Source organism: Procambarus clarkii, chromosome 76 (genome assembly GCF_040958095.1).
Source record: "Procambarus clarkii isolate CNS0578487 chromosome 76, FALCON_Pclarkii_2.0, whole genome shotgun sequence".
Lineage (NCBI taxonomy): Eukaryota > Metazoa > Arthropoda > Malacostraca > Decapoda > Cambaridae > Procambarus > Procambarus clarkii.
In genome coordinates this window covers 17,678,943-17,705,064 of record NC_091225.1, presented here as the reverse complement: position 1 = coordinate 17,705,064, position 26,122 = coordinate 17,678,943, and the positions used below count along the sequence as shown (strand labels likewise).

The following is a 26,122-nucleotide window of genomic DNA, read 5'->3' as shown; positions in this document are numbered from 1 at the left end:
GTTGACCTCCACGTCTGTACACACACTTTGGTCAGGGGTCACCGTTACCCCATCTGTCTCAACACTGTCGTGTCGCAGGTCACAGCCACTGTCTGTCGCAGCCTCAGAGTTGAGCCGGTTATCTCGTCTTCGTAGAGTGGAGTGGATAGTCTGTCGACGAGTGGGCGTAGTAGCGGGTGTGGTCGCCGGTGATGACGGCCACGTCTCTCGAGGTCTGGAATCTGCAGAAGTTGAGCGTCGCGGGGCCAGAGACATATACCGATGGCTGGGCGCTACAGACTGCGATCTACCGTAGCGGCTCTCGGTGATGCTCAAGGATCGACTCCGATCCTTAACAGGAATGGTCTTGACCTCTTCCCTCTCTTGTGCTAGAGATTCACAAGGCACAAGAGTGGCAGCGGGCAACGTGGGGCCCATGGCCAGATAGTGGGGGTCGGAGGGCAGCCGAGGGGCCATGGCCATATAATGGTTTTCAGTGTCGCTGCCGGAGCCACAGGTGGAAGTTATGGTGGTGGCCTCCAGCATGGCCGGCGAGGTAGGTGAGAGGTGAGGCGCCACCTGGCCACCCGGAGCCTCGGGCGGCACGGAACTGGTAGTGGTGGTGGCGAGTGGTAGGGAAGGGCGGCAGATGGTGGGCTGGCCGCAGCACGGGTGACTGGAAGAAGGCTGGAGGTGGACAGCTGCACCAGTCTGAGTGGAACTGGCAGCTGTCTTAACGTCCCGAACATTCTCATAAAGCACAAGACTCGCAGCGAAATCCAAGTTGGCGTAGTTGGCGTGAGAGGTGGGTGGGACGACCTCGTGGTGGCGGGGTGGGGGTGTGGGTGGGGGCGTGGGGGGAGGTGTGGGCGCTCTTGGCTTACCCGTTTTCTTCCTCTTGTTTACTACAGCGTATATTGCAGTCTCTTGTGATGGTTGGTTGCTGTTTGGCGGAGTTGGCGGCGGGTGGCGCAGGATGGTGCCGGTGTTGGCGTCCACCACAGGCATCCGTCCCTGTCCGTCCACCCGCAGCTGTTCAGACTGGGCGTCTCCGTCCTCCCTCCGCCCACACACCAGCGCCCCCGCCCACCCCAGCATCTGGCCACACCCGGGGGCGGCAGACACCAGGCCGCCCTCACACCACACACCTGACGCCGGGGCCACATTCTCGCCAGCCTCGCCACCGGCGTCCGGCGCCAGGGAGGTGCCGGAGTCGTACATAACAAGACGGCGGGGCGTGTCGTAGTGGGCGGAGGGCGGGGGCGGCGCCCGTGGTGGCGGAGGGACGTCGTAGTTATCCAATGGGTTGAGGGCCAGGCGAGGTGGGTGGGTGATGTGGGTGGAGCCCTCTGGGTGTGGGTGTGGTGGGTGGTGGGCCAGACAGCAGGGCTGGTGTCCCGGGTGGTGCAGGTGACCTAGAGGGCGCGGGTGGTCGTACAGTGACTCGGGCGTGGGTGAGGGAGCTGCCACGCCCTCCCACGATCCCCGCGCCCACGTCGCCGCCCACCAGGTTGCCTCCTCGCCCTCGTGGGCGCACAGGTGTGTGCCGGAGCTGCTGACGGTGGAGCAGCCGCCCACCACCACAGACTGACTCTGGCAGGAGGCGCGGCGGCTCCAGGGCGGCCAGGCGGCGGAGTGGGCGTCGTTGTGGTCTGGTAGTGTGTCGCCGCGAGGTGACGTCGCCGTCGCTGTCGCCTCCGACGCCGCAAGCGACACCGTCTCGCTGCTCAGATCCATCACACTCACCTCCCGCAGCCACGACATCTCCGTGCGGCTCTCCGCCCGCGACCCTGTGGCGACACATTCACTGTACTCACAACTGTGTAAAGTTGACTCACAACACTCCCCACACCCACCAATCACACCCCTCCCCACACCCACCAATCACAACCCCTCCCCACAGCCACCAATCACACCCCTCCCCACACCCACCAATCACAACACTCCCCACAGCCACCAATCACACCCCTCCCCACAGCCACCAATCACAACACTCCCCACAGCCACCAATCACACCCCTCCCCACAGCCACCAATCACAACACTCCCCACACCCACCAATCACACCCCTCCCCACACCCACCAATCACAACACTTAGCCACAGCCACCAATCACACCCCTCCCCACAGCCACCAATCACAACACTCCCCACAGCCACCAATCACACCCCTCCCCACAGCCACCAATCACAACACTAAGCCACCAATCACACCCCTCCCCACAGCCACCAATCAGAACACTGCCCCCAACCACCAATCACAACACTCCCCACAACCACCAATCACAACACTCCCCACAACCACCAATCACAACACTCCCCACAGCCACCAATCAACACTCCCCACAGCCACCAATCACAACACTCCCCACAGCCACCAATCACAACACTCCCCACAGCCACCAATCACACCCCTCCCCACAGCCACCAATCACAACACTAAGCCACCAATCACAACACTAAGCCACCAATCACACCCCTCCCCACAGCCACCAATCACAACACTGCCCCCAACCCTCACTCACCCAACAGGAAAATGCAAGGAGCCGTCACTCAAGTAACGGATAAGTGGTAGTGCGCGCGGCACTAAGCTACAAGATGAGTGCTTGTGGCGGGAGTAATGTGAAGGAGACCTACCTGAAGCGGTGGGAGGTCTGGTCCTGGGGAGGGCCAGGAGGCCCCTGGCGGCCTGGTCGATGGCGTGGGTGACGGCGTGGGGGTTGTCTGACAGGGCCACGTGCACGCCTGTCCACCGTCCACAACGCGTCCCGCCCTCCCACACTACGCGCCCGTCTACCACACCGTACCTCCTGTAATGACGAGTCAGCGTTGACGCACGGAGCTAGTGTACCCGAGGGAGGGGGGAGCAGCAGCAGCTGCTGCTGCTGCTCCCAGCGGTCAGCAATGAGCAGCAACAGCACACATTTACTGCTTCCTGGTGCTGCACAACCAGCAAATGTTGGGTGTAGTGTACAATTATAGTAGAAGTAGTAGGCATCCATCAGTCTCAGGAGACTATGGAGTTGCGCTCTGGTTGTCGGTCTGGAGTGGCCTCACCAGGGCGCAAAGCCAGGGTAGGTTGATACGAAGGAGAAGCTGTTACCCATGCAGCAGAAAGTTGCTATATTCTCATACACTCCGCTATCCTTTCTTCACATGACTATCCACATACCTTCGTTCATCATGTCCTAACTATATTGCTATACTTTCCTCAATCTTAAATATTTACTGACTTTTGCACTTTTCGACTTTTTATGACATTTTCATTCCTTACCATTCCTCTTCCCCTTCACACTATACATACTTCTCTCAGGCTTAATTTCTACTGCTCGACTTTACATTCTTATTTAATTTATGCCACCTCACGATCTCCTATCTTGAGAATTCATGAGGAAACTTAAAGTTATATTATTCCACCTCCAATGTTGTCTTCTACATTGATCTACATTCTACATTGCCAGGTAGTTTATCAGGTATACCTCCACCCACCACCTCGGAGCAGATAGTGCAGCGCTCACTTGTTCGATTATCGGCGGATGAGCACATTGTGAGTAGCTGAGTTCCGTCATTGTACATCAAGAGCTCATCTCATGCACACACAGCTGCAAGATCTCATTTATTCACTCACACACACACACACACACACACACACACACACACACACACACACACACACACACACACACACCAGCAGCCTCAGGTGGACCAGCAGCCTCACCTGAGGTCGTGGGTGGACCAGCAGCCTCACCTGAGGTCGTGCGTGGACCAGCAGCCCTCACCTGAGGTCGTGGGTGGACCAGGCGGCCAGGAGACGGGGCGGGGTGCCGGTGGTGAGACAGAAGCGATGGTCTCTTACGTGGAGTCTGGCGGGACCCGCCGCCACCCGGGACCTCGCGGGCACTTGCAGCACCTGCACCAGGAACTGTTGCTCTGTGGGGTATAGCAGGGCAGGGGTTAGTGGGGTACATCACCAGGGCATGGATTAGTGGGGTACATCACCAGGGCATGGATTAGTGGGGTACATCACCAGGGCATGGGTTAGTGGGGTACATCACCAGGGCATGGATTAGTGGGGTACATCAGGACATGGGTCAGTGGGGGTATACAACTAGGGCATGAATCAGTGGGATATACCCTCAGGTTAACATACCAACATTTCCTACCCATTCCACCCTTCCCACGCGAATATGCTCACCATTCCACTTGTTAATTACACTACCCGTCACACATATATTTCCAGCTAATTCCTCCGCTAAATTTCAACTTTCTTAACTCGTTATACCCCGCCCAGTAGATATAGGGAGGCATATTGCCACCTTCACTGCCTCTGTCTTCTACTGTATTTACACCATGCTATAAAAAGTAACTAAATGAATAATATATTGTGGGGGTGTGCGGGAATATACAACTGCTATACAATAAATTGGTTATGATTCTAACACGAACTTTCTCTATATATCATACGTCCTTCACTTTGCAACTTGCACTGTTTAATTGCAAACACCGTTATCTAAAGGTATTTCCCCCTATTAAAGAATTTCACCTCGTTGCCCTCTTCGAACATATGGGTAGCTTACTGCTTATGGGATTTGTTTTCGAACATTGCCGATGCGGGCCTGCTCAAGCATCTTACGATCCTCTTGATCCGATGTAAATAAAAAAGTTACCTTTTAAGCTGTCGTTTATATCAAGTATGAAGAAGGCCGGTGGATACTGGTGGACAAGTACAGACGCTAAATGCACAAACAAAAATGGCCCAACATTACAACCTTGGGGCCAATTAGCGCCAGGAAGCCACGTTTACCTCGCAAACACAACAAGCCAAACTAATTTGCCGATATTTTTCAGCGATGAATGTTTCGAGGGCCGCTGCTGATTCTGTTGACCCTGTCGTAAAATGTTAAAGATCAAGAAAGGAGTGAGGGGGGGATAAGAAAGGGGAGAGGGTAGAGTAAGAAAGAAGAGGGGGGGAGTAAGAAAGAAGAGGGGGGGAGTAAGAAAGAAGAGGGGGGAGTAAGAAAGAAGAGGGGGGGAGTAAGAAAGAAGAGGGGGGGAGTAAGAAAGAAGAGGGGGGGGAGTAAGAAAGAAGGGGGGGAGTAAGAAAGAAGAGAAGGGGGAGTAAGAAAGAAGAGGGGGGGGAGTAAGAAAGAAGAGGGGGGGAGTAAGAAAGAAGAGGGGGGGAGTAAGAAAGAAGGGGGGGAGTAAGAAAGAAGAGGGGGGGAGTAAGAAAGAAGAGAGGGGGGAGTAAGAAAGAAGAGAGGGGGGAGTAAGAAAGAAGAGAGGGGGGAGTAAGAAAGAAGAGGGGGGGAGTAAGAAAGAAGAGGGGGGGAGTAAGAAAGAAGAGGGGGGGAGTAAGAAAGAAGGGGGGGAGTAAGAAAGAAGAGGGGGGGAGTAAGAAAGAAGAGAGGGGGGAGTAAGAAAGAAGAGAGGGGGGAGTAAGAAAGAAGAGAGGGGGGGAGTAAGAAAGAAGAGGGGGGGAGTAAGAAAGAAGAGGGGGGGAGTAAGAAAGAAGAGGGGGGAGTAAGAAAGAAGGGGGGGAGTAAGAAAGAAGAGGGGGGGAGTAAGAAAGAAGAGAGGGGGGAGTAAGAAAGAAGAGGGGGGGAGTAAGAAAGAAGAGGGGGGGAGTAAGAAAGAAGAGGGGGGGAGTAAGAAAGAAGGGGGGGAGTAAGAAAGAAGAGGGGGGGAGTAAGAAAGAAGAGAGGGGGGAGTAAGAAAGAAGAGAGGGGGGAGTAAGAAAGAAGAGAGGGGGGAGTAAGAAACAAGAGGGGGGGAGTAAGAAACAAGAGGGGGGGAGTAAGAAACAAGAGGGGGGGAGTAAGAAAGAAGAGAGGGGGGAGTAAGAAAGAAGAGGGGGGGAGTAAGAAAGAAGAGGGGGGGAGTAAGAAAGAAGAGGGGGGGAGTAAGAAAGAAGGGGGGGAGTAAGAAAGAAGAGGGGGGGAGTAAGAAAGAAGAGGGGGGAGTAAGAAAGAAGGGGGGGAGTAAGAAAGAAGGGGGGGAGTAAGAAAGAAGAGGGGGAGTAAGAAAGAAGGGGGGGAGTAAGAAAGAAGAGGGGGGGAGTAAGAAAGAAGAGAGGGGGGAGTAAGAAAGAAGAGAGGGGGGAGTAAGAAAGAAGAGAGGGGGGAGTAAGAAAGAAGAGGGGGAGAGTAAGAAACAAGAGGGGGGGAGTAAGAAAGAAGAGGGGGGAGTAAGAAAGAAGAGGGGGGGAGTAAGAAAGAAGAGGGGGGGAGTAAGAAAGAAGAGGGGAAAGCAAGAGATAAGCAAGGTAGTAGAGTAGAAACTAGATATCTTAGAGTGGAAACTAAAGATCTTAGAGTAGAAACTAGAGATCTTAAGAGGTACACTAACCTTCCCCTAGCGTAGACGTCATCTTAACCTGCCATTGAAGCATCCTCTCCCTAGTGTCGAAGGCGACCACCAGGGTGACATCCTTACACAGTAGCCCGAGGGTGTGACTCTCCTTGTCCAACGTGAACCCTGGAACACACACAAACACGCTCTTACTTTCCACCAACTCTGCCCGGCACAAACACGGAGTTTGTATGCGAATGGATGCATACAACATGGATTTAAAATTCACACAATGTCTCTCAAAAACTCGCTTAACTCGGTCGGTCGGCTGGTCAGAGGGTACTCACCGAGCTGTGATTGCAGGGGCTGGCCTCCAGTTCCCAAGCCCCGCCTTTCACCTGTTGTTTATGAGATGCAATGTCTCGTATCCCTTGTAGGCTTCACACAATCAGGAACCTGTATATCAGTTGAGAGGCGGGACCAAAGAGCCACAGCTCAACCCTCGCAAGCACAAGTAGGGGAGTACCATGTCAACCTCCATTTTACGCGCACACACACAGGCTGATTCCATACACAAGTTCAAATTTAGATATGATAGAGCCTAATATGCTCAGGAATCTGTCCACCGGTTGATTGGCAGTTGAGAGGCGAGACCAAAGAGCCACAGTTCAACCCTCGCAAGCACAACTAGGTGCGTACACACACAGAAGGACTGATACCTGATATCAGCCACAGATGTACCCCAGTTATCATCTATACAGCGCGTGGGAAATATATCTAGACATCCTGAACAATAAATGGTGAAAATATGGAGTCATAGCCACGAGTGGATAATATATCACCAGTATGGGGAAAGAGGTATGAGAGGTCTGTCACATCCACTCTGGTCTAGACCAAGATAACGACGACTCGCCGCCAGACCTGAGTTAACACACGTTGGTCTGGAGAGCAATAAAGCTGTCACTTTTCACCCCAAGTTAGAGAGCCGGAGCATCACCAGCGACGTCCGGCCACCACCACCACCACCAGACTCCCACACAAGAGCCGGAGCATCACCAGCGACGTCCGGCCACCACCACCACCACCACCACCACCACCACCACCACCATCACCACCACCACCACCACCACCACCACCAGACTCCCACACAAAACTTCACACCAGAAACATCAGCAGTAATAACACTTTCCTCTGGGGTCCACAAGTTTAGCCACAATGCCTGTGTTCGTTCCAGTGGAAGCCAATGTGAATGGCAAGCAGCTCAGGCAGGAAGTCAAAGTGACTAAAGTGAACAGTTTAGGGATACCAGACAACAGAACTGTTGCCAACAGTTAGGGGGGGGAGGGGGAAGCAGCCTGGGAAAATTGTTACAATCAGTTAAGGAGGACAGACTGTGAGACTGATTCAAGGAGTTCAAGAGAGAAAAGACTATTGCTAGCAGTTAAGGAGACCAACCAGACTGTTGAGGAAAGCAGGCATTACACTCACACAATAGACTTGTAGTGTATCAACACGAATTGTCTTGGAAGTCTAGAGTGACCTCTCTGACAGATGTCTTCAGAGGCCCAACTGCTCTCTTCCTTTGTCTTATATTCTACCTTCCATCTTATTATTCTTCACCATCTCTATCTCTTCCTCCTTTAGGAGCAGCAAGAGTCAACAAACCTGCCTGACTCCTTCTTCACGCCACAAGGAAAATAGATTAATGTCAATTCACTCCAGCTGGAAGAGAGGACAGGGCTGGTGTTAGTCCTGTTCTCTACACAACTTCTTAAAATTCTGCAAATGAGGGGGGGGGAGGGGGTGGAGGTATGTGGGAGGGTATATGTGATGAGATATATATGTGTGGTGGGGGGGGGATGGAGGTATATGTGATGAGATATATATGTGTGGTGGGGGGGGGGATGGAGGTATATGTGATGAGATATATATGTGTGGTGGGGGGGGATGGAGGTATATGTGATGAGATATATATGTGTGGTGGGGGGGGGATGGAGGTATATGTGATGAGATATATATGTGTGGTGGGGGGGGGATGGAGGTATATGTGATGAGATATATATGTGTGGTGGGGGGGGGGATGGAGGTATATGTGATGAGATATATATGTGGGTGGAGGTATGTGGGAGGGTATATGTGATGAGATATATATGTGGGTGGAGGTATGTGGGAGGGTATATGTGATGAGATATATATATGTGGGGGGGTGGAGGTATATGTGATGATATATATATGTGGGGGGTGGAGGTATATGTGATGAGAGATATATGTGGGGGGGTGGAGGTATATGTGATGAGAGATATATGTGGGGGGGGAGGTTTTTGAGATCAAGACAGTCCACAAAAAACTCGTGATTATTACAATATAAAAAAACCTACAGATGCAGCGATTGAAGAGTTGACACAATAGATTAACAATATAAAATTGTCTTTATAATCTATCTTGTTTAAAGGGGAAGGTAAGAGACAATAGCATTATAACAGGTGGAAAACCCCGGATATAAACCCAGAAAGCAGAATAGACCAAGTGAAGAGCAGAGGTGCCACATGCACCTCTGAGAACAGCAGATGATAGCAGATCACAGCAGATGATAGCAGATCACAGCAGATGACAGCAGATCACAGCTCAACAGCCTCCTTGCATCATGCATCAGAAATATTACTGAAACAACACATCTTTTCAAGAGAAAAAGTTCTTGAAAGGGAAAAGGAACTATCAGACAAAAGCGCCAAGCCATCACGACTATATAGCACTGGGAAGGAATCAGGATAAGGATTTGGGATGGGACAGAGGGAAAAGGAATGATGCCCAACCACTTGGGGACGGTCGGGGGATTGAACGCCGACCTGCATGAAGCGAGACCGTCGCTCTACCGTCCAGCCCAAGTGTTTTGAAAGTTCTTGGAGAGCATTATCATCCTCCTGGGACGTTTCAAGGGGGTACAACCAAAGGGGCGAGAGTGAGTAGGGGGAAGAGGTAGAGAATGAGAGAGTGCAATTAATAAGGGTAGAGTTAGAGGGGTGAATGAGAAAGGGTAATATAAGGGCACTCACCAGTCTCTAGGGCCAGTACGTTCTGGAGTGCCAGAGATGCCTTGGTCGCCGCTCCCTTGGCCCTGTCACGGCTGTCACGGTATAACTGCAGCTGCAACACATCTGCAATGTTATACACACACCTATTACACACCTGGAGCTTACATCTTAGGATTAGCACATCTACATACCAGAATAAAATCCTGATTCGGACAAAATATATAATATCTGCTAGACATGTATAGCACATATCTGTCTCACACACACACACACACACACACACACACACACACACACACACACACACACACACACACACACACACACACACACACAGGTGTGTACAACAATGAATACACCCGAGACTGCTTTACTACTACAAACCCGTGCGTACACATGTGTAGGCCTTAACAAATGCTAAACACACCTGTAACTGTACTGGTTGATACAACACTGGTACAAACTGTTGCACACATGCACTTGCACAAATACATATTACACTCCAAAATAACACATGTTACACATTAAAATAACACATAATATACACCAAAATAACACATGTTTCACTCTAAAATAACACATGTTTGACTGTAATAACTGCCGAAAGCTCAGCACTAAAGTAGGCAGAACAAAATATGTGCCTTACACATATTGCACATACAAAATACACATACAAAATATACACATACATATACAAAACACATACACATGCACATACAAAATATGTGCCTTACACATATTACACATAATATGACTGGAGAACATAATACAAATGGGATCCCTGAATTGTTTCAAGCGCAGGATAGACATGTATATGAATGCGTTTGGGTGGGTATGGTCAAAATAAGCCTTCTGCTGTTTATTTTTATGAGCTTAGAGTCCATTTTACAAATGACCTGAGACGTGTTTAGGACCTTCAATGTTGGCAAAGGCGAATATCTTATATTTGAACTGACCGCAATTTTTCCTTGGTGTAAATATCAGAGTTCTGGTAACAGGGTGGCACAGGGCTTGGACCCATCACCAGAATCATCAACCAACAGAATCATCAACCAACAGAATCATCAACCAACAGAATCATCAACCGACAGAATCATCAACCAACAGAATCATCAACCAACAGAATCATCAACCAACAGAATCATCAACCAACAGAATCATCAACCAACAGAATCATCAACCAACAGAATCATCAACCAACAGAATCATCAACCAACAGAATCATCAACCGACATAATCATCAACCGACATAATCATCAACCAACAGAATCATCAACCGACATAATCATCAACCGACATAATCATCAACCAACAGAATCATCAACCGACCTAATCATCAACCGACATAATCATCAACCAACAGAATCATCAACCAACAGAATCATCAACCAACAGAATCATCAACCAACAGAATCATCAACCGACATAATCATCAACCAACATAATCATCAACCAACAGAATCATCAACCGACAGAATCATCAACCGACAGAATCATCAACCGACAGAATCATCAACCGACAGAATCATCAACCAACATAATCATCAACCGACAGAATCATCAACCAACATAATCATCAACCGACAGAATCATCAACCGACAGAACCATCAACCAACAGAATTAACGCTTGTATACAAGTCTTTTACATGTCTTTGGGTTTTTATATCTGTATGCTTTCTCATTAGTGCTCTCTCTCTCTCTCTCTCTCTCTCTCTCTCTCTCTCTCTCTCTCTCTCTCTCTCTCTCTCTCTCATTCACTACAAACTTTCACATGTCGGGTCTGGAATTGCTTTCCTGATCTTCCAGCACAAATATTGTGGCAGGGAATTTCATCATGGGGAGGGGATAGGAAAGGAGGAAAAGATGGGAGGGGAGAGTTGGAGGAGCAAGGAATGGGGAGGGATTGAGGACATAGAGATGAAGAGGATTGGAGGAGATAGGGATGGGGATGAAGGATGTTTAGAACAATGGGTAATGGGGAAGAAAGGGGTGACAGTCAGTGGAGATATTAGGATCGAAGGGAAAGAGAGGATGGATAGAAAGAGGGGATAGCTAGTGAGATAGATAAGGGACAACAGTGTAGGGAAAAGGAGAGGGGAATAGGGGGACAGAGCAGGTAATAGTTACCTTGAGGTTACCTTGAGGTGCTTCCGGGGCTTAGCATCCCTGCGGCCCGGTCGTCGACCAGGCCTCCTGGTTGCTAGACTGATCAACCAGGCTGATCAACCAGTTAGCCATCTTGGATCTGCCGAACTTTTATAATGCCTTCCGACATACCCTATTTTTCATAGGTGATTTACTGTACACAATGTGTTACAAAGAAGTATTGGTCACCAAGTAGAACACGAAACAAAATATGTATACAGGCGATGAGTCACAATAACGTGGCTGAAGTATGTTGACCAGACCACACACTAGAAGGTGAAGGGACGACGACGTTTCGCTCCGTCCTGGACCATTGACTTGAGAATGGTCCAGGACGGACCGAAACGTCGTCGTCACCTTCACCGTCTAGTGTGTGGTCAAAATATGTAAACTTTTTTGGGTAAAGTTCAATATTTTCTGGGAGCTCCTCGCATCCAGGGAAGTGACCGGAGATGAAGTGGTAATGTTTTCCCTTGGATAGCCATTACTGAGGGGAGAGAAAGCCCCTTACCCTAGACTTTCAATGCATTTAGAACATAAATCCACGAAGAGGCTCCTGGCACTCTTCCCAGCGACCAAAGGTCTCTGATCCTATAGGGAAAAGCACAGTACTCTGAGGGACTGAGCTCTTCACGGTTGATGGACCGGATTTTATTTGGTTGACTATTACACATTGGGTTCTGCTAGTCAGGAAATTGTAGATCTATCAGTCTATTTTCTCGGTAATTCCTTTTGAACGCATTTTGTGTGCAATAACACCATGGTCACATTTGTCGAAGGCTTGTGTGAAATCTGTGTAAATTACATCAGCGTTTTGTTTGTCTTCCATGGCATCTAGGGCCATGTGGTGCAGCAACTGTGACAGGTAAGAGCGCCCTATTCTGAAACCATGTTTTCCAGGGTTATGGAGATGCTGTGTTGCTCTGAAGGTTAATATCTGTCAAGAGAGGAGGACTCTGGAATGCTACAAGGCAACCTGGGTAAACTACTGGAATGGTCTGATAAATGGACACTCGACTTCAACTCAAGTAAATGCAAGGTAATATACTTATGTTGACAACCAGCCGAGTACCTTTAAGGATACCGAGATCTTCAGGGCTATGTACACCACCTACGTAAGACCAGTAACGGAGTATGCAGCTCCTGTATATTTCACTCAATGAAAAAAATAAGACAAAATGATGATTTAGAGATATACCACATGACTGATCTCAACTGATTGATGAAGATTAAGCCACCCAAGAGATGGCACGGGCATGAATAGCCCCTAAGTGACTGAGAGGGCTTCACAATTCACAACTAAGGAAGCTCATTCGTACAATTTAAAACGGGAGAGGTGAAAGACAACATGTTTGCGACGTACAAGATCATAAGGGGGTATTAAAGCCGCGAAAGTTAAAATATTCAGAGAGAGCAACAAGAAAACAGAGATGCTATGGATGAAGAAGTCAGACAGTAAATAGATTGAATAGATCGTCAATAGTTACCAAATACCCTCGTACCTTCAAATGATGAAAGAAACCTAATAACTCGCGTTCTATGGTATTAGATGACATGAAAAAACGGGGCTCAAGAGCTTAGGCTCGGTCCTACAAGCACAATTAGCCGAGAACGGAAGACCGAGCGAAAGCACGCACACGCACGCACACAGATATCAGTCTATTGATAGTTGAGAGGCGGGACCAATGAGCCAGAGCTCAACCCCCGCAAGCACAACTAGTTGAGTACACACACAAAGCCATAAATTATCTAACCGGTTCCAACGCCTAAGTCTCAGACCTAATTTACAACATGCATACACATGTCTAGGATAGCAATTAGGCCGACCTAAACCAGCTCTGTGTGTGTGTGTTCACGAGACAAGTGTCCACGATAGCTGCATGGGGCGTACTCCCACGGTGCTCTCTCCTCCCACGGCACACCTAATACCTGTTATCCTAGGCCTAATATAGCACGTAGACGTGCTACAGTAGGCCTAGAAATATTTAAGTTCAGACTTGAGTTCCGAGAAAAATAAAGCTAGACACAATTTAAAGTACAAAGAGGCAATTATTATTGGTGGTCCATTACTGCTACATGTTGGAACTTTCAGTCACGTAGTGTAAGTACTGTTTTGGGAGGATGGGCTGACCTCAGTACACTGACAACGTCTCCAGATGCTGCCACTCTTCAACTTCTACAACTCTCCGTGCTAGTGTTTTCCTCTGCTACAGTGTAGCTACACTGTGGCTACATTGTAGCTACACTGTACCCACACTGTACTACATTGCGGCTACAGTGTAGCCACGTCTATATCACAGTAACCTGCAGGGGTCTCCGTACCTCTCACACACAGTGAAACTCTGCAACTTTGTTCACGATATTTAATTTTTCTACAGCCATAAGCATTGACCAGCAATACGGCAATTAATAGGCCTTGTAAGATATGGCTCTTACCAGTAGGCCTTACAAGATACGGCTCTTACCAGTAGGCCTTACAAGATATGGCTCTTACCAGTAGGTCTTACAAGATACAGCATCATTGAGCCGTATCTTGGTCAATATCTTGCCACAATAATTGTGACTTGTCAATGACGACCTCAAGGTGTAATTGGAGTGTAATCATAGCGTGTACCAAGAGAGTGATCATGATACTTGGTGTTAATGAAGGTCAGGGAAGGAATAGCAGTCCGCGAGTCTCGCTCGCGGTCTCTCGCGCGCTCAGCATTGTGCGATGTGTAGAGTGTAGGTAGGGTCGTGCTGAGTTGGGGAGGTGTAGGCAGGGAGGTGTCCTCTAATTACTGCACCTGTGTTTCCTTAAATGTTGAGGTTATCGTGAGTTCATCAACGACTCTCTCTCCCACGCCCTCTCCCTCCGTCTCCCACGCTCTCTTCCTCCCTCTCCCATGCTCTCAACCTCTCCCACTCTTCCTCCCCCACGCTCTCTCTCTCTCTCTCTGCACGATGACCTAAATTCTTAACCAGACCAACTCACCAGCTGGTCCACAACGTACGTAAGGTGGTGGTTGTGGAGAATACGATACTACGTATTCTCCAGTCACCAAGTATCGGCAGAGAAAATGGTCACGCTCCAATGGGGCCACGGAAGGGGGGGGGGGGCATGGGGCGGTATGAAACCAGGTCGAATAACACACAAGGGGACGGGACCAGGTCGAGTGGCCACACACACACACACACACACACACACACACACACACACACACACACACACACACACACACACACACACACACACACACACAAATCGACCACTAAAAATAAAAAATAAAATACGTGTACGAACAATTATATTGTGAGAGGATATGCAGTTTTCACATTAGTCGACTGATGGTCAGGAGCCGGGGCCCAGAACTGGAGCTCCTCACACCCAGCACACACACACACACACGCCTCGACTACCTTGGTCATCATAAGCTTAGTTTTAATTACAAACACAACGTCCTGCTTGCAAATGGACTAAACTTGGCCAGTTAACATCCTCCAGTATTTCAGAATTCCACCACAACACATTTTCGGGCACCCCCCAATACCCCCCCCTGGGGGCCCACACCATAATAACGGGGGTCCCTAGGGGCCCACACCACAACAACGAGGGTCCCTAGGGGCCCACACCACAACAAAATTCAGCTGTCGGGTACAGACACGGTTGTACAATCTGTCAGAACCAGAGGATGAAACACACTTAGTCTATCTCGTATCCCTTGACCTGAAGAGGGCCTTCACATGCCCCTGTGGAAAGGTACTGACCCATTGAATTCCGAACACGCAAGTATACACAAAATATGTATAAAATATGTATACAATTCCACTCACAATATCATTTCAATATTCGCAGCCTACGCCAGATCAGTATTCTTTAGAGAATTGCAAATCATGTATACAATATACAACTGAATACCTCATCAATCAATACAATTAATATACATATACAACTGTATACTTCATCAATCAATACTCTACAATTTAAGAAGAAATTACCCTATTTATTACAAAACTTGTATACTAATCAAAAATTACATAAAATTACAATTTAAATTTACTTTAAATTTATAAAAAAATGGCACATTTTATGCAAAATTTTAAATATTAGAGGCCTATTGATTTTTATAAACCTAAATTACCTTTTTTACCAAAGGCCACCAGATATGAGATTTTAATTAATTAGAATTTGGATAAACATCGAGGTATTTACATTGAACGAACTATAAAGGTGAAATTACACCTCTATCAAACGATGTGGTATTTTGGGGGTTTGTATTAATAATACGTAAATACAGTATATTGTATTTCCGTGTAGTGCTGGTGTGTTTGTTATTGTTGTTAATACAGCGGGTATTGTATTGCTGTTAATTCAAGCCCGTCGTCTTAAGATTTCCCAACGTCAAGAAATACTGTCGTACTGAAGTGCCCTTAGCCTAACCTGCCAGAGGACCCACAACTGAAAACGGGACAGTATGGTCAATATCGCGAGCCCCTGCCATTTTCTAGTACGACGATTTGTTGGGCTTATGGGAGAGTATACGTCAAAATGCGTCGGTATATTAGGAGGACGGGTTGTAATATGGCGGTTACTGTATTGTGTATGGTCACTCGCGTTGACGGGTTGACGGGTTTGTGTTTGGTGTCCTATTAATACACACACACACACACACACACACACACACACACACACACACACACACACACACACACACACACACACACACACACACACACACTCAATCACGGTAGCTTTCTTCCCTTCTTGCGCTCGCTTGCTTTCTCTCCTCTACTGCCTTTCCAGTTCTCTCTCTCCCACTCTCTCTCAGATTCCCCCCCTCTCTGCCCCCTCCCCTCTCTCTCTCTCTCTCTCTCTCTCCCCCTCCCCCCCCCCTCTCTCTCTCTCTCTCTCTCTCTCTCTCTCTCTCTCTCTCTCTCTCTCTCTCTCTCGAGAGAGAGAGAGAGAGAGAGAGAGAGAGAGAGAGAGAGAGAGAGAGAGAGAGAGAGAGAGAGAGAGAGAGAGAGAGAGAGAGAGAGAGAGAGAGAGAGAGAGAGCAGAGGTGCTTTTAACATAATTGCACCAGTACATGTGACAATTACCTGCAGATGAAACAGGTAAAGCATCCCGTTATTAATGTCAAAGTGTTACATTATTAATGTGCAGGCTAATTACAGGTGGAGGGCACCAGGGTGTATGGTGATATTTCTGTCGACACCACCACCACCATCACCACCATCATCAACCACGATTTTCACCATTACTGCTACAACATCCACCCACAACCAGCACTACTACATCTATACATCAACCACCACAACATCAACCCACCACTAACATTCAACCAGTATTACCACAGCAATAACAAGGACAACCACAACAACTAGCACTACCACAAGCACCCCCACAACCAATCCCTCAACCTCCCCCCCAATCACCACCTTCCCTCTTGTACACTACCCATATCTTCCCTTTCTTTACCACAAATAAACCTCAAAATATTAGCGTCCAGAATGCCAAAAAATACCCCAGTATAAAGAGAGCGAACTTAAACCTCCGCCAATTTTACCGAGTGGTGCGATTCATTGAGTCAATTCGCAAACGCGAATACCTCGAATTTAGATAATATAGTCAAATTGCGCAAATTTGCAAGCACGACTGCGCAATCAATGTAGAGCTTCGCTTCAAGTCAATTTGCATGCGCGAATACCCTTTTGTTTATGTATCCTGCTAGAATGCCGGCTTTTGCATGCGCGAATTCCTTTGCCAGAAACCTGTTTTTTTTCACTAGGCTGTCAAAACCACAGCAGCATTTGACTGGTAAGTCTCGATGCTTAAATTGTTTATTGATTGTAAACAAAGCCGCCATAGATTGGGAAAAGATGTACAGGTTTATGCAAGTACAACTTTTGTACTTGCTCGTGTCTGCTTTATACCTGGTTGATGGGGTTCTGGGAGTTCTTCTACTCCTTATTATGGTTGGTGTTGTTGTTGTTGCCGTTGTTCCTGCTTTACGGACAACCCAACCCACCACTCGGTAGAGTGCTTATACCTCACTAGATCACCCTTGGCGCTTCTGGCTCTTGGAGAGAGGCTCAACGTCACACGTTTAGGGGATGCGGCTCCAACACTTAGCCTCGTTGTCACGTGCACACACCCACTCGAGCCGCTGTGACTCCCCACTCTCTCCTTATGTGATATGATCTCCTCAATCCCCCTTTTGACTTATTAGTATTACCTTCTACCCTGTCCACAGCAGTGGTTCTTGGTTCTTTCTCTCTCTCTCTCTCCTTCTGTACTATTTCCTGGAAAGCCTCACTAGGACAAGGGCAAATACCAGCAAATTTGAATAAATTTACTGGACAAAGCACATACACAATACATATACACATATAATAATTATAAATCCTATACTCTATACTATTACAATCAGGTTGCACTCCAACACCATCAGAACTCTATTATCAGTTTACCGAGTGGTATCCTATCTCCTGATTCACCACCTGATACTATCAACCTCCTCAAGTTGATCAAGTCTACATACACTGTTGCACTATCAGTAAGAGAATATATATATATATATATATATATATATATATATATATATATATATATATATATATATATATATATATATATATATATATATATATATGTATCTATAAATGTGTACAAAGGAAAATCAGCATGTGAATGCAATAACATTTATCAGTATAAATGTTCCTTGATACACAACAATGATCAATCGATCACTCTATCAAACACATACATCTGTAGGTAATCCAGCCTACGTCTGTAACTCTAAACTTCAGCGTAAAACACTCCTTGACATAAGAATGCAAACGGTCACTCACCTCTCACTGCGTCTTGCACGCTAATGACAACCAAACACTATCAACTCCCTACTAGTAATCCACCAGAACTTCCCTTCCACCTCTGGCAGTTCACTACCCTGATCTCTTCAGGTTCTTCCGGGCTTCACTACCGGGATCCTCTGCAGCTCCTCCAGGCTGCTACCATGAAGTTTCCTTGAGCAACTATGGTGCTCTACTACTTCTGCTAGGTTCCTCCACAGCTCTCTTGGCTGCTACACCATGAAGTTTCCTCGTGCAACTATGGTGCTTCACCACCTCTACAGAAGCATGTGACACTCCTCTTCACTGCTTCTCCTCACAGCTCGAGGTCCTCGCCTCCACTACCTTGGAGTCTCATCAGCTACTTCATCTGTGCTGGCTTCGAAGTTCTCAGCAACTTCTTCCCCAAAGACAAACCTCCAACCCATCGACACTCCAATAAAAATGTTTCCCCTTTAACACAAACAAAAATAATCACACAATATGTTTGCCTCAAACCTCTATCTGTCCTCTACATACAGTGAGAGTGGACTCCCCCGTTTCGGGCGGATCCATACTCCACCTCGCCCGGCGGCGGGCCTCCTCACTCAGGGAGGGTCCTTCACCGTCAGGAGCCAGGCTCCCTCAGTCGCCCGCCAGCGCTCAGAGGGGACGGACGTCGCTCCGTGTTCCTCCCTCTCCACTCTCTTATTTTAGGCTTTCTGCCTTATCAAAACAGGTCTAACTTATAAATAAACATCGCTACTGTCGCTGGGCACACGACCAACTACAAGCAATCACTATGAACTGGCTTAAATCGTGCTTACCACAAATTGTCTAGTTGAGGGCGCTATCCCTCTGACGAAGCTTGGTCAGGGCGCTGCCACGGCCCACGATAATGCCTCTGGCCTGGCCGGTTTAATACTCTTCTCGTCGACAATGACTTGAGACCACAACGTTCCCAGCTCGATTCTACAGCTGGCACGTCTACACGCTTCTCTTCTCTTGGAGATATATCACTAGGGGTTCCCTTCTGACGGGAGCTCAATGGAGCGCGGCTTTCCCCTGCGATGTCTGGCACTCAAGTGAGGTCAAAGCTCCTCCAGAAGCGAGCCTCACGCCTCCAGCAAAATGTCCACATCTCCTAGCCAGTCATTTATCTGTTTTCTTCTTCACTGCCCATAATCTCAAATTGTTTATCATATCCAACCAGCTATTTTACATATGGGTTATCACCTCAATATTTGCTAGACCTTCTAGTTAGGTCAGGCTTGATGAATAACTCTCAAGGGGGAGACTCGTTTCTCCTATAGGCTGAGATCATAACATCCCCAAGCCCGGCCCGAGGCCAGGCTTGACTTGTGAGAGTTTGGTCCACCAGGCTGTTGCTTGGAGTGGCCCGCAGGCCCACATATACCTGGTTGATGGGGTTCTGGGAGTTCTTCTACTGCCCAAGCCCGGCCCGAGGCCAGGCTTGACTTGTGAGAGTTTGGTCCACCAGGCTGTTGCTTGGAGTGGCCCGCAGGCCCACATATACCTGGTTGATGGGGGTTCTGGGAGTTCTTCTACTGCCCAAGCCCGGCCCGAGGCCAGGCTTGACTTGTGAGAGTTTGGTCCACCAGGCTGTTGCTTGGAGTGGCCCGCAGGCCCACATATACCTGGTTGATGGGGGTTCTGGGAGTTCTTCTACTCCCCAAGCCCGGCCCGAGGCCAGGCTTGACTTGTGAGAGTTTGGTCCACCAGGCTGTTGCTCGGAGCGGCCCGCAGGCCCACATACGCACCACAGCCCGGTTGGTCCGGCACTCCTTGGAGGAAACAATATAGTTTCCTCTCGAAGCTGTCCACTGTTGTTCCGTGGACATAGGAATCCTGGGTCGTATTAAATTAAATTCTGTATTAAATTAGAGTCAACAGGTATTAAATTTATTTTGTGGCTGTTGAAGTAGAACGACTCTCGAAACCTTGACTAGGTATTGGCCAGGTATACATGAGTTACGACTGGGTTAATTTATTGTTGTTAAGGTGAAGGGTAATCAATAACTTGTCCTAGTAAGCTAAGTTGGCCAAAAACTTTGTTTGACCACAACGACATCAACTACAACCTCCACATAAGCATAGTGCTCCTGGCTGTCTGGGTTCGAATCCTTCTAGGGTGTGTGTAGCTTTCAGTTGCATATTGGCTTGGGGGACCATTCAAGCTTGTTCGCATTTGTGTTACCCCCCACTCACACCCATTAACCCCCCCCCCGTAACACGACCCCCCACCCCCACCCATTAACCCCCCCCCCGTAACACGACCCCTCCCCCCCGGTAACACGACCCCTACCCATTAACTCCACGTCGCCCCTCCCTGACACGACCCCCCACCCCCACCCATTAACCCTCCCCCCCACGTAACACGACCCCTACCCATTAACTCCCCCCCCCTCCCTGCCCACACGACCCCCACCACAGTCCTGCAGGCCGCGGCAGCAACAATTCACTTCCAACAATGGAAACGATTTGAAATTACGAGCATCTATCTTGGCGCGGCCCACCACCACCACCGCACTGCACCAGCCTCCAGGTGAGCCTCAACCACAATTAATAAGACGCAGGTGTACTTCAACTTAAAGAGTGTACCCAGGAGGTCGCGTCTCCATCACCAAGAAGGAATGGGAGGTCTGAGGAAGAGGAGGAGGATTAGAATGGGAATGAGTGGGAATGTTGTAAAGATTGGGGAGGGGATAGGGGGGGTTAGAAGTGGGGGAGTAAGAGAAAGGGGGAGGGGATAGGGGGGTTTAGAAGTGGGGGAGTAAGAGAAGGGGGAGGGGTTTAGAAGTGGGGGAGTAAGAGAAGGGGGGAGGGGATAGGGGGAGGGGTTAGAAGTGGGGGAGTAAGAGAAGGGGGGAGGGGATAGGGGGGGGGGGGTTAGAAGTGGGGGAGTAAGAGAAGGGGGGAGGGGTTTAGAAGTGGGGGAGTAAGAGAAGGGGGGAGGGGATAGGGGGGTTTAGAAGTGGGGGAGTAAGAGAAGGGGGGAGGGGATAGGGGGGGGTTAGAAGTGGGGGAGTAAGAGAAGGGGGGAGGGGTTGGAGTGGTGGGAAGGGGACTATCAGGAGGAAAGCACCAAGCCATTACAACTATATAGCACTGGGAAGGGGTAAGGATAAGGATTTGGGATGGGACGGGGGAAAGAAATGGTGCCCAACCACTTGGACAGTCGGGGATTGAACGCCGACCTGCAAGAAGCGAGACCGTCGCTCTACCGTCCGATGGAGAAGTTAGATTGAGGGAGAAGCAAGAGATAGTAAGTGCTTACCATCTCTTGCCTTGACACAAGAGGACCTGTGTCCTCTTGTCCTATTATCTCTTAATTTGAAGAGGCCATCCTTGTCAACCTTGTCCATTCCTCGGTATCTTGTATGTTGCGATCATGTCTTCTCTGCTTATCCAATCCTCAAGTGTCATGAGATTTAGTTCCATTAGCCTCTCCTTATACATTTACCTCTTAGCTCTGGCACGAACCTTGTTGTAAACCTCTTTATTTTTTTCAGTTTTGGTTTTATGTTTTACAAGGTGGGGATTCCATGCCGGTGCTACATATTCCAGTACTAGTCTAATACCAGTCTCCGTGGTGTAGTGGTAAGACACTCGCCTGGCGTTCCGCGAGCGCTTTGTCATGGGTTCGTATCCTGGCCGGGGAGGATTTACTGGCCGCAATTCCTTAACTGTAGCCTCTGTTTAACGCAACAGTAAAATGTGTACTTGGTTGTAACAAAGATTCTTCGCGGCGGGGATCGTATTCCAGGGACCTGCCCGAAACGCTACGCGTACTAGTGGCTCTACAAGAATGTAACAACTCTTGTATACATCTCTCTCAAAAAAAATACATATTGTGTAGATTTCCTTGACGAAGTCCTGATTTAGGGTTCTAAGTTATGTGTTTATATTTGCCAACTGCTGGCGATGTTGCTGTCGGAATTAAATCCTCTTCCAAATATTTATCTTTCTGATTCTTGTGGTTGCCTTTCCCTTATGGTGTAAATACCTCTCATCTCCTTGCTACCTTACACTTGCTAGGTTGAACTCCAGTAACCACTTGCTTGCCCACTCCTAGAGTTCGTCAAGATCTTCCTGTAACTTTCTACAGTCCTCCTCTGTTTTTACATTCCTCGTCAGTGTTGCATCATCTCCAGACATTGATGTGGAGGAGCTCACGCCCTCGGGGGAAGTCGTTCATATCAATTAGGAACAATGAGAGGGTATGTAGGGACGACCGGGGAGGGTGAACAACACACAGGTGTACTACAACTCCTTGGAACAGCGTCCCCAGGAGACTACATCACCGTCTGTAAGATGGGGGGTGGGGAGGGGGGAGTGGGGAGGCTAGGGAGGGAGAGGCTAGGGAGAAGGGGGCTAGGGAGTAGGGAGGCTAGGGAGAAGGGAGGCTAGGGAGAGGGGAGGCTAGGGAGAGGGGAGGCTAGGGAGAGGGGAGGCTAGGGAGAGGGATGCTGGGTAGGGATGGAGAGTAACGAACAAGAGGCACGAGATGCACTCCATATCTAGTAACCCCCACCACCCTCCCCACCACCCTCCCCACCAACCTCCCCACCACCCTCCCCCCGCCCCCCCCCCCCCCCCCCCCGTCACATCCAGTACGAGGCAAGAATACGCGTTACAGGGAATTTCCGGTTCAATTTCCGGTTTCCCCAGCTTCTGCTTCCGGTTAGGACCGTTAATTATCCCTGCCAGTACTGTAACTCCCCGCCCTCTGGAGGCGACACCAGCTCCAGCCGCAGAGTTGGCCAGTCACTGGCCAGCTGGTTGGTGGCTCCAGCTGGTGGTGTGGTCGGTGGCTCCAGCTGGTGCTGTGGTCGGTGGCTCCAGCTGGTGGTGTGGTCGGTGGCTCCAGCTGGTGCTGTGGTCGGTGGCTCCAGCTGGTGCTGTGGTCGGTGGCTCCAGCTGGTGCTGTGGTCGGTGGCTCCAGCTGGTGCTGTGGTCGGTGGCTCCAGCTGGTGCTGTGGTCGGTGGCTCCAGCTGGTGCTGTGGTCGGTGGCTCCAGCTGGTGCTGTGGTCGGTGGCTCCAGCTGGTGCTGTGGTTGGTGGCTCCAGCTGGTGCTGTGGTCGGTGGCTCCAGCTGGTGCTGTGGTCGGTGGCTCCAGCTGGTGCTGTGGTCGGTGGCTCCAGCTGGTGCTGTGGTTAGTTAGTGACATTTGCACGCGCGCGCGCGGGCACACAGTAGTCTCGAGGTAGTGTGAACAGTACTCGGAAGGGGGGGGGGGGTTCATAGTCCTAAGGGCCCGGGTTCGAGTCTAGGGCAAGGCAGAAATAATTTGCAATTTCTTTCACCTGAAACCCCTGTTCATCTATCAGTAAAATAGGTACCTGGGAGTTAGATAGCTGCTACGGGCTGCATCATGGGGGGGGGGGGGGTGAGAGAAATCTATGTAGTAGATATGATAGAAACTAATTGGTCGGGAATCAGAACATTAAAACTGACAGCTAGAAAGGCGGGGCCCAAGAGCTTCCAGCTCGATCCTGTAAATACACACACACACACAGAGGAATATCACTAGCAGAGTCCCGTAAAGATATGTGTAAAGATTTATACAACTTTTAATAATGGTCAATTACATGACTGATAAACTATATACTGGCGATGAGTCACAATAACGTGGCTTAAGTATGTTGACCAGACAACACTAGAAGTTGAAGGGACGACGACGTTTCGGTCCGTCCTGGACCATTCTCAAGTTGATTGTCGAATGGTCGACAATCAACTTGAGAATGGTCCAGGACGGACCGAAACGTCGTCGTCCCTTCAACTTCTAGTGTGTGGTCTGGTCAACAAACTATATACTCTTTCTTGTTGCTATTTTCACATAATGCAACGTTGATGAGAATGATGACGAACAATGTCTGCATGATTGAAAAAAGTTGCCGGTCGGCCGAGCGGACAGCACGCTGGACTTGTGATCCTGTGGTTCTGGGTTCGATCCCAGGCGCCGGCAGAGTTTCTTTCACCCTATGCCCCTGTTACCTAGCAGTAAAATAGGTACCTGGGTGTTGGTCAGCTGTCACGGGCTGCTTCCTGGGGGTGGAGGCCTGGTCGAGGACCGGGCCGCGGGGACACTAAAAAGCCCCGAAATCATCTCAAGATAACCTCAAGAAGATGATGCTCTAGGAAATCTTCGGCCTAGATTGTCGCAAGCGTGAGAGGACGAATGGTTACTAGACTTCAACCCAAACAATGCAAGGTCATAACACTATACGAAAAGTTGACGCGTGATTAATCTGGCGCTGTGACCACAAGGTCATTGGCGCTATATAACGAAAAAAATATATCAAACATTTGTGTGGAGATTTACAATCTTTGCCCAGTGTCTCAAGAGGAAGACATCAACCAGAGGGGACAAGCTCTGTGGCTCAACAGGGCTAAAGGACTTAATAAATAATGTAATGCTTTAAGTCCGACTCTTATCCTTTTGTGCAGAAAAGGGACTTCATAAGCCCTTTTTTTCTGCACAAAAGGGCCCGTTACCTCCAAAATCACCCAAAGTTATATAAGGTGGCCATTTCCCTCCATAGTGTTATCATGAGGTTATCTTGAGATGATTCCGGGGCTTTAGTGTCCCGCGGCCCGGTCCTCGACCAGGCCTCCACCCCCCAGGAAGCAGCCCGTGACAGCTGACTAACACCCAGGTACCTATTTTTACTGCTAGATAACAGGGGCATAGGGTGAAAGAAACTCTGCCCATTGTTTCTCGCCGGCGCCTGGGATCGAATCCAGGACCACAGGATCACAAGTCCAGCGTGCTGTCCGCTCGGCCGACCGGCTCCGGTCTTAAGGCACGCCAAGCAAATGAGGGAGTCGGGAGTCATTATATTTCAAACTATAAAGAACAACACAGCAACAAAACCAAAAAGGAAATTTACAAATATACTTTTTTCAAACTTTTTCTCACTACTTAAGTTGTGAGTTACGTTTACTTTAGCTGCTCGTTTGTAAGTTTGTAAAAGTTGGGTTTGGACCAGATTCATCTTGCTGCTGCTGCTGCCAGGGGAGGGGGGGTGGGAGGGAGGGGGGGGAGAGAGGGAGGGGGGAGAGAGGGGGGGGAGAGAGGGAGGGGAGGGAGGGAGGGGGAGGGAGGGAGGAGGGGGTGGGGGGAGGGGGGGAGGAGGGAGAGGGGGGAGGGAGGGAGGGAGGGAGGGAGGGAGGGAGGGAGGGAGGGAGGGAGAGGGGGGGAGGGGGGGGGGGGGGAGAGAGAGAGAGAGAGAGAGAGAGAGAGAGAGAGAGAGAGAGAGAGAGAGAGAGAGAGAGAGAGAGAGAGAGAGAGAGAGAGAGAGAGAGAGAGAGAAAGAGAGAGAGAGAGAGAGAGAGAGAGACAGAGAATAGAGAGAGTAGAGAGAGAGAGAGAGAATAGGGAGAGAGGGGGAAGGAGTACGGAGCAAGAGGGAGTGAGTAAGGAGAGAAAGGGAGGGAGTAAGGAGATGGAGGAGGGTGTCAAGGGGGTGAGAGGAGATGGAGAGAGTTGAATGTGGAAGGAAGGAGGAGAGAGGATAATGAGGGAGAGGGGGTGGGGAACGGAGAGGGAGATGAAGAAAAAGTTAGAAGGAAGAGATGAGAAGGTACAGAGGGAAAAAGTGAAAAAGTTGAAGAAGATTGAATTGGAGAGAAGATGGGATAGAATAAGAGGAGGTAGGAGATAAGGAAGGAGGGCAGGGGGGGGGGGGTGTAGAAGAGGAGAGAGAGGGCAATAATGTGGTGGTAGTGAACACATCTATGATCTTCGCTATCTTGAGATGATTTCGGGGCTTAGCGTTCCCGGGGCCCGGTCCTCGACCAGGCCTCCTTTTTTGTTACCCCCCCCCCCGAAGCAGCTGTCTAAC

At 49.2% G+C, this 26,122-nt stretch overlaps 1 protein-coding gene across 1 annotated transcript in view; it reads right to left on the bottom strand.

Moving 5' to 3' along the window:
* Positions 1 to 26,122, bottom strand: part of LOC123750013 (uncharacterized) — an 82,097-nt gene that overhangs the window by 13,990 nt on the left and 41,985 nt on the right. Inside the window, exons 3-7 of the mRNA XM_069313845.1 lie at positions 9,319 to 9,420; positions 6,323 to 6,451; positions 3,757 to 3,907; positions 2,615 to 2,787; positions 7 to 1,769 (exon numbers count right to left, since the gene is read on the bottom strand). Coding sequence (XP_069169946.1) covers positions 7 to 1,769; positions 2,615 to 2,787; positions 3,757 to 3,907; positions 6,323 to 6,451; positions 9,319 to 9,420 — 2,318 coding nt within the window. The remainder of the gene's footprint in view (positions 1 to 6; positions 1,770 to 2,614; positions 2,788 to 3,756; positions 3,908 to 6,322; positions 6,452 to 9,318; positions 9,421 to 26,122) is intronic.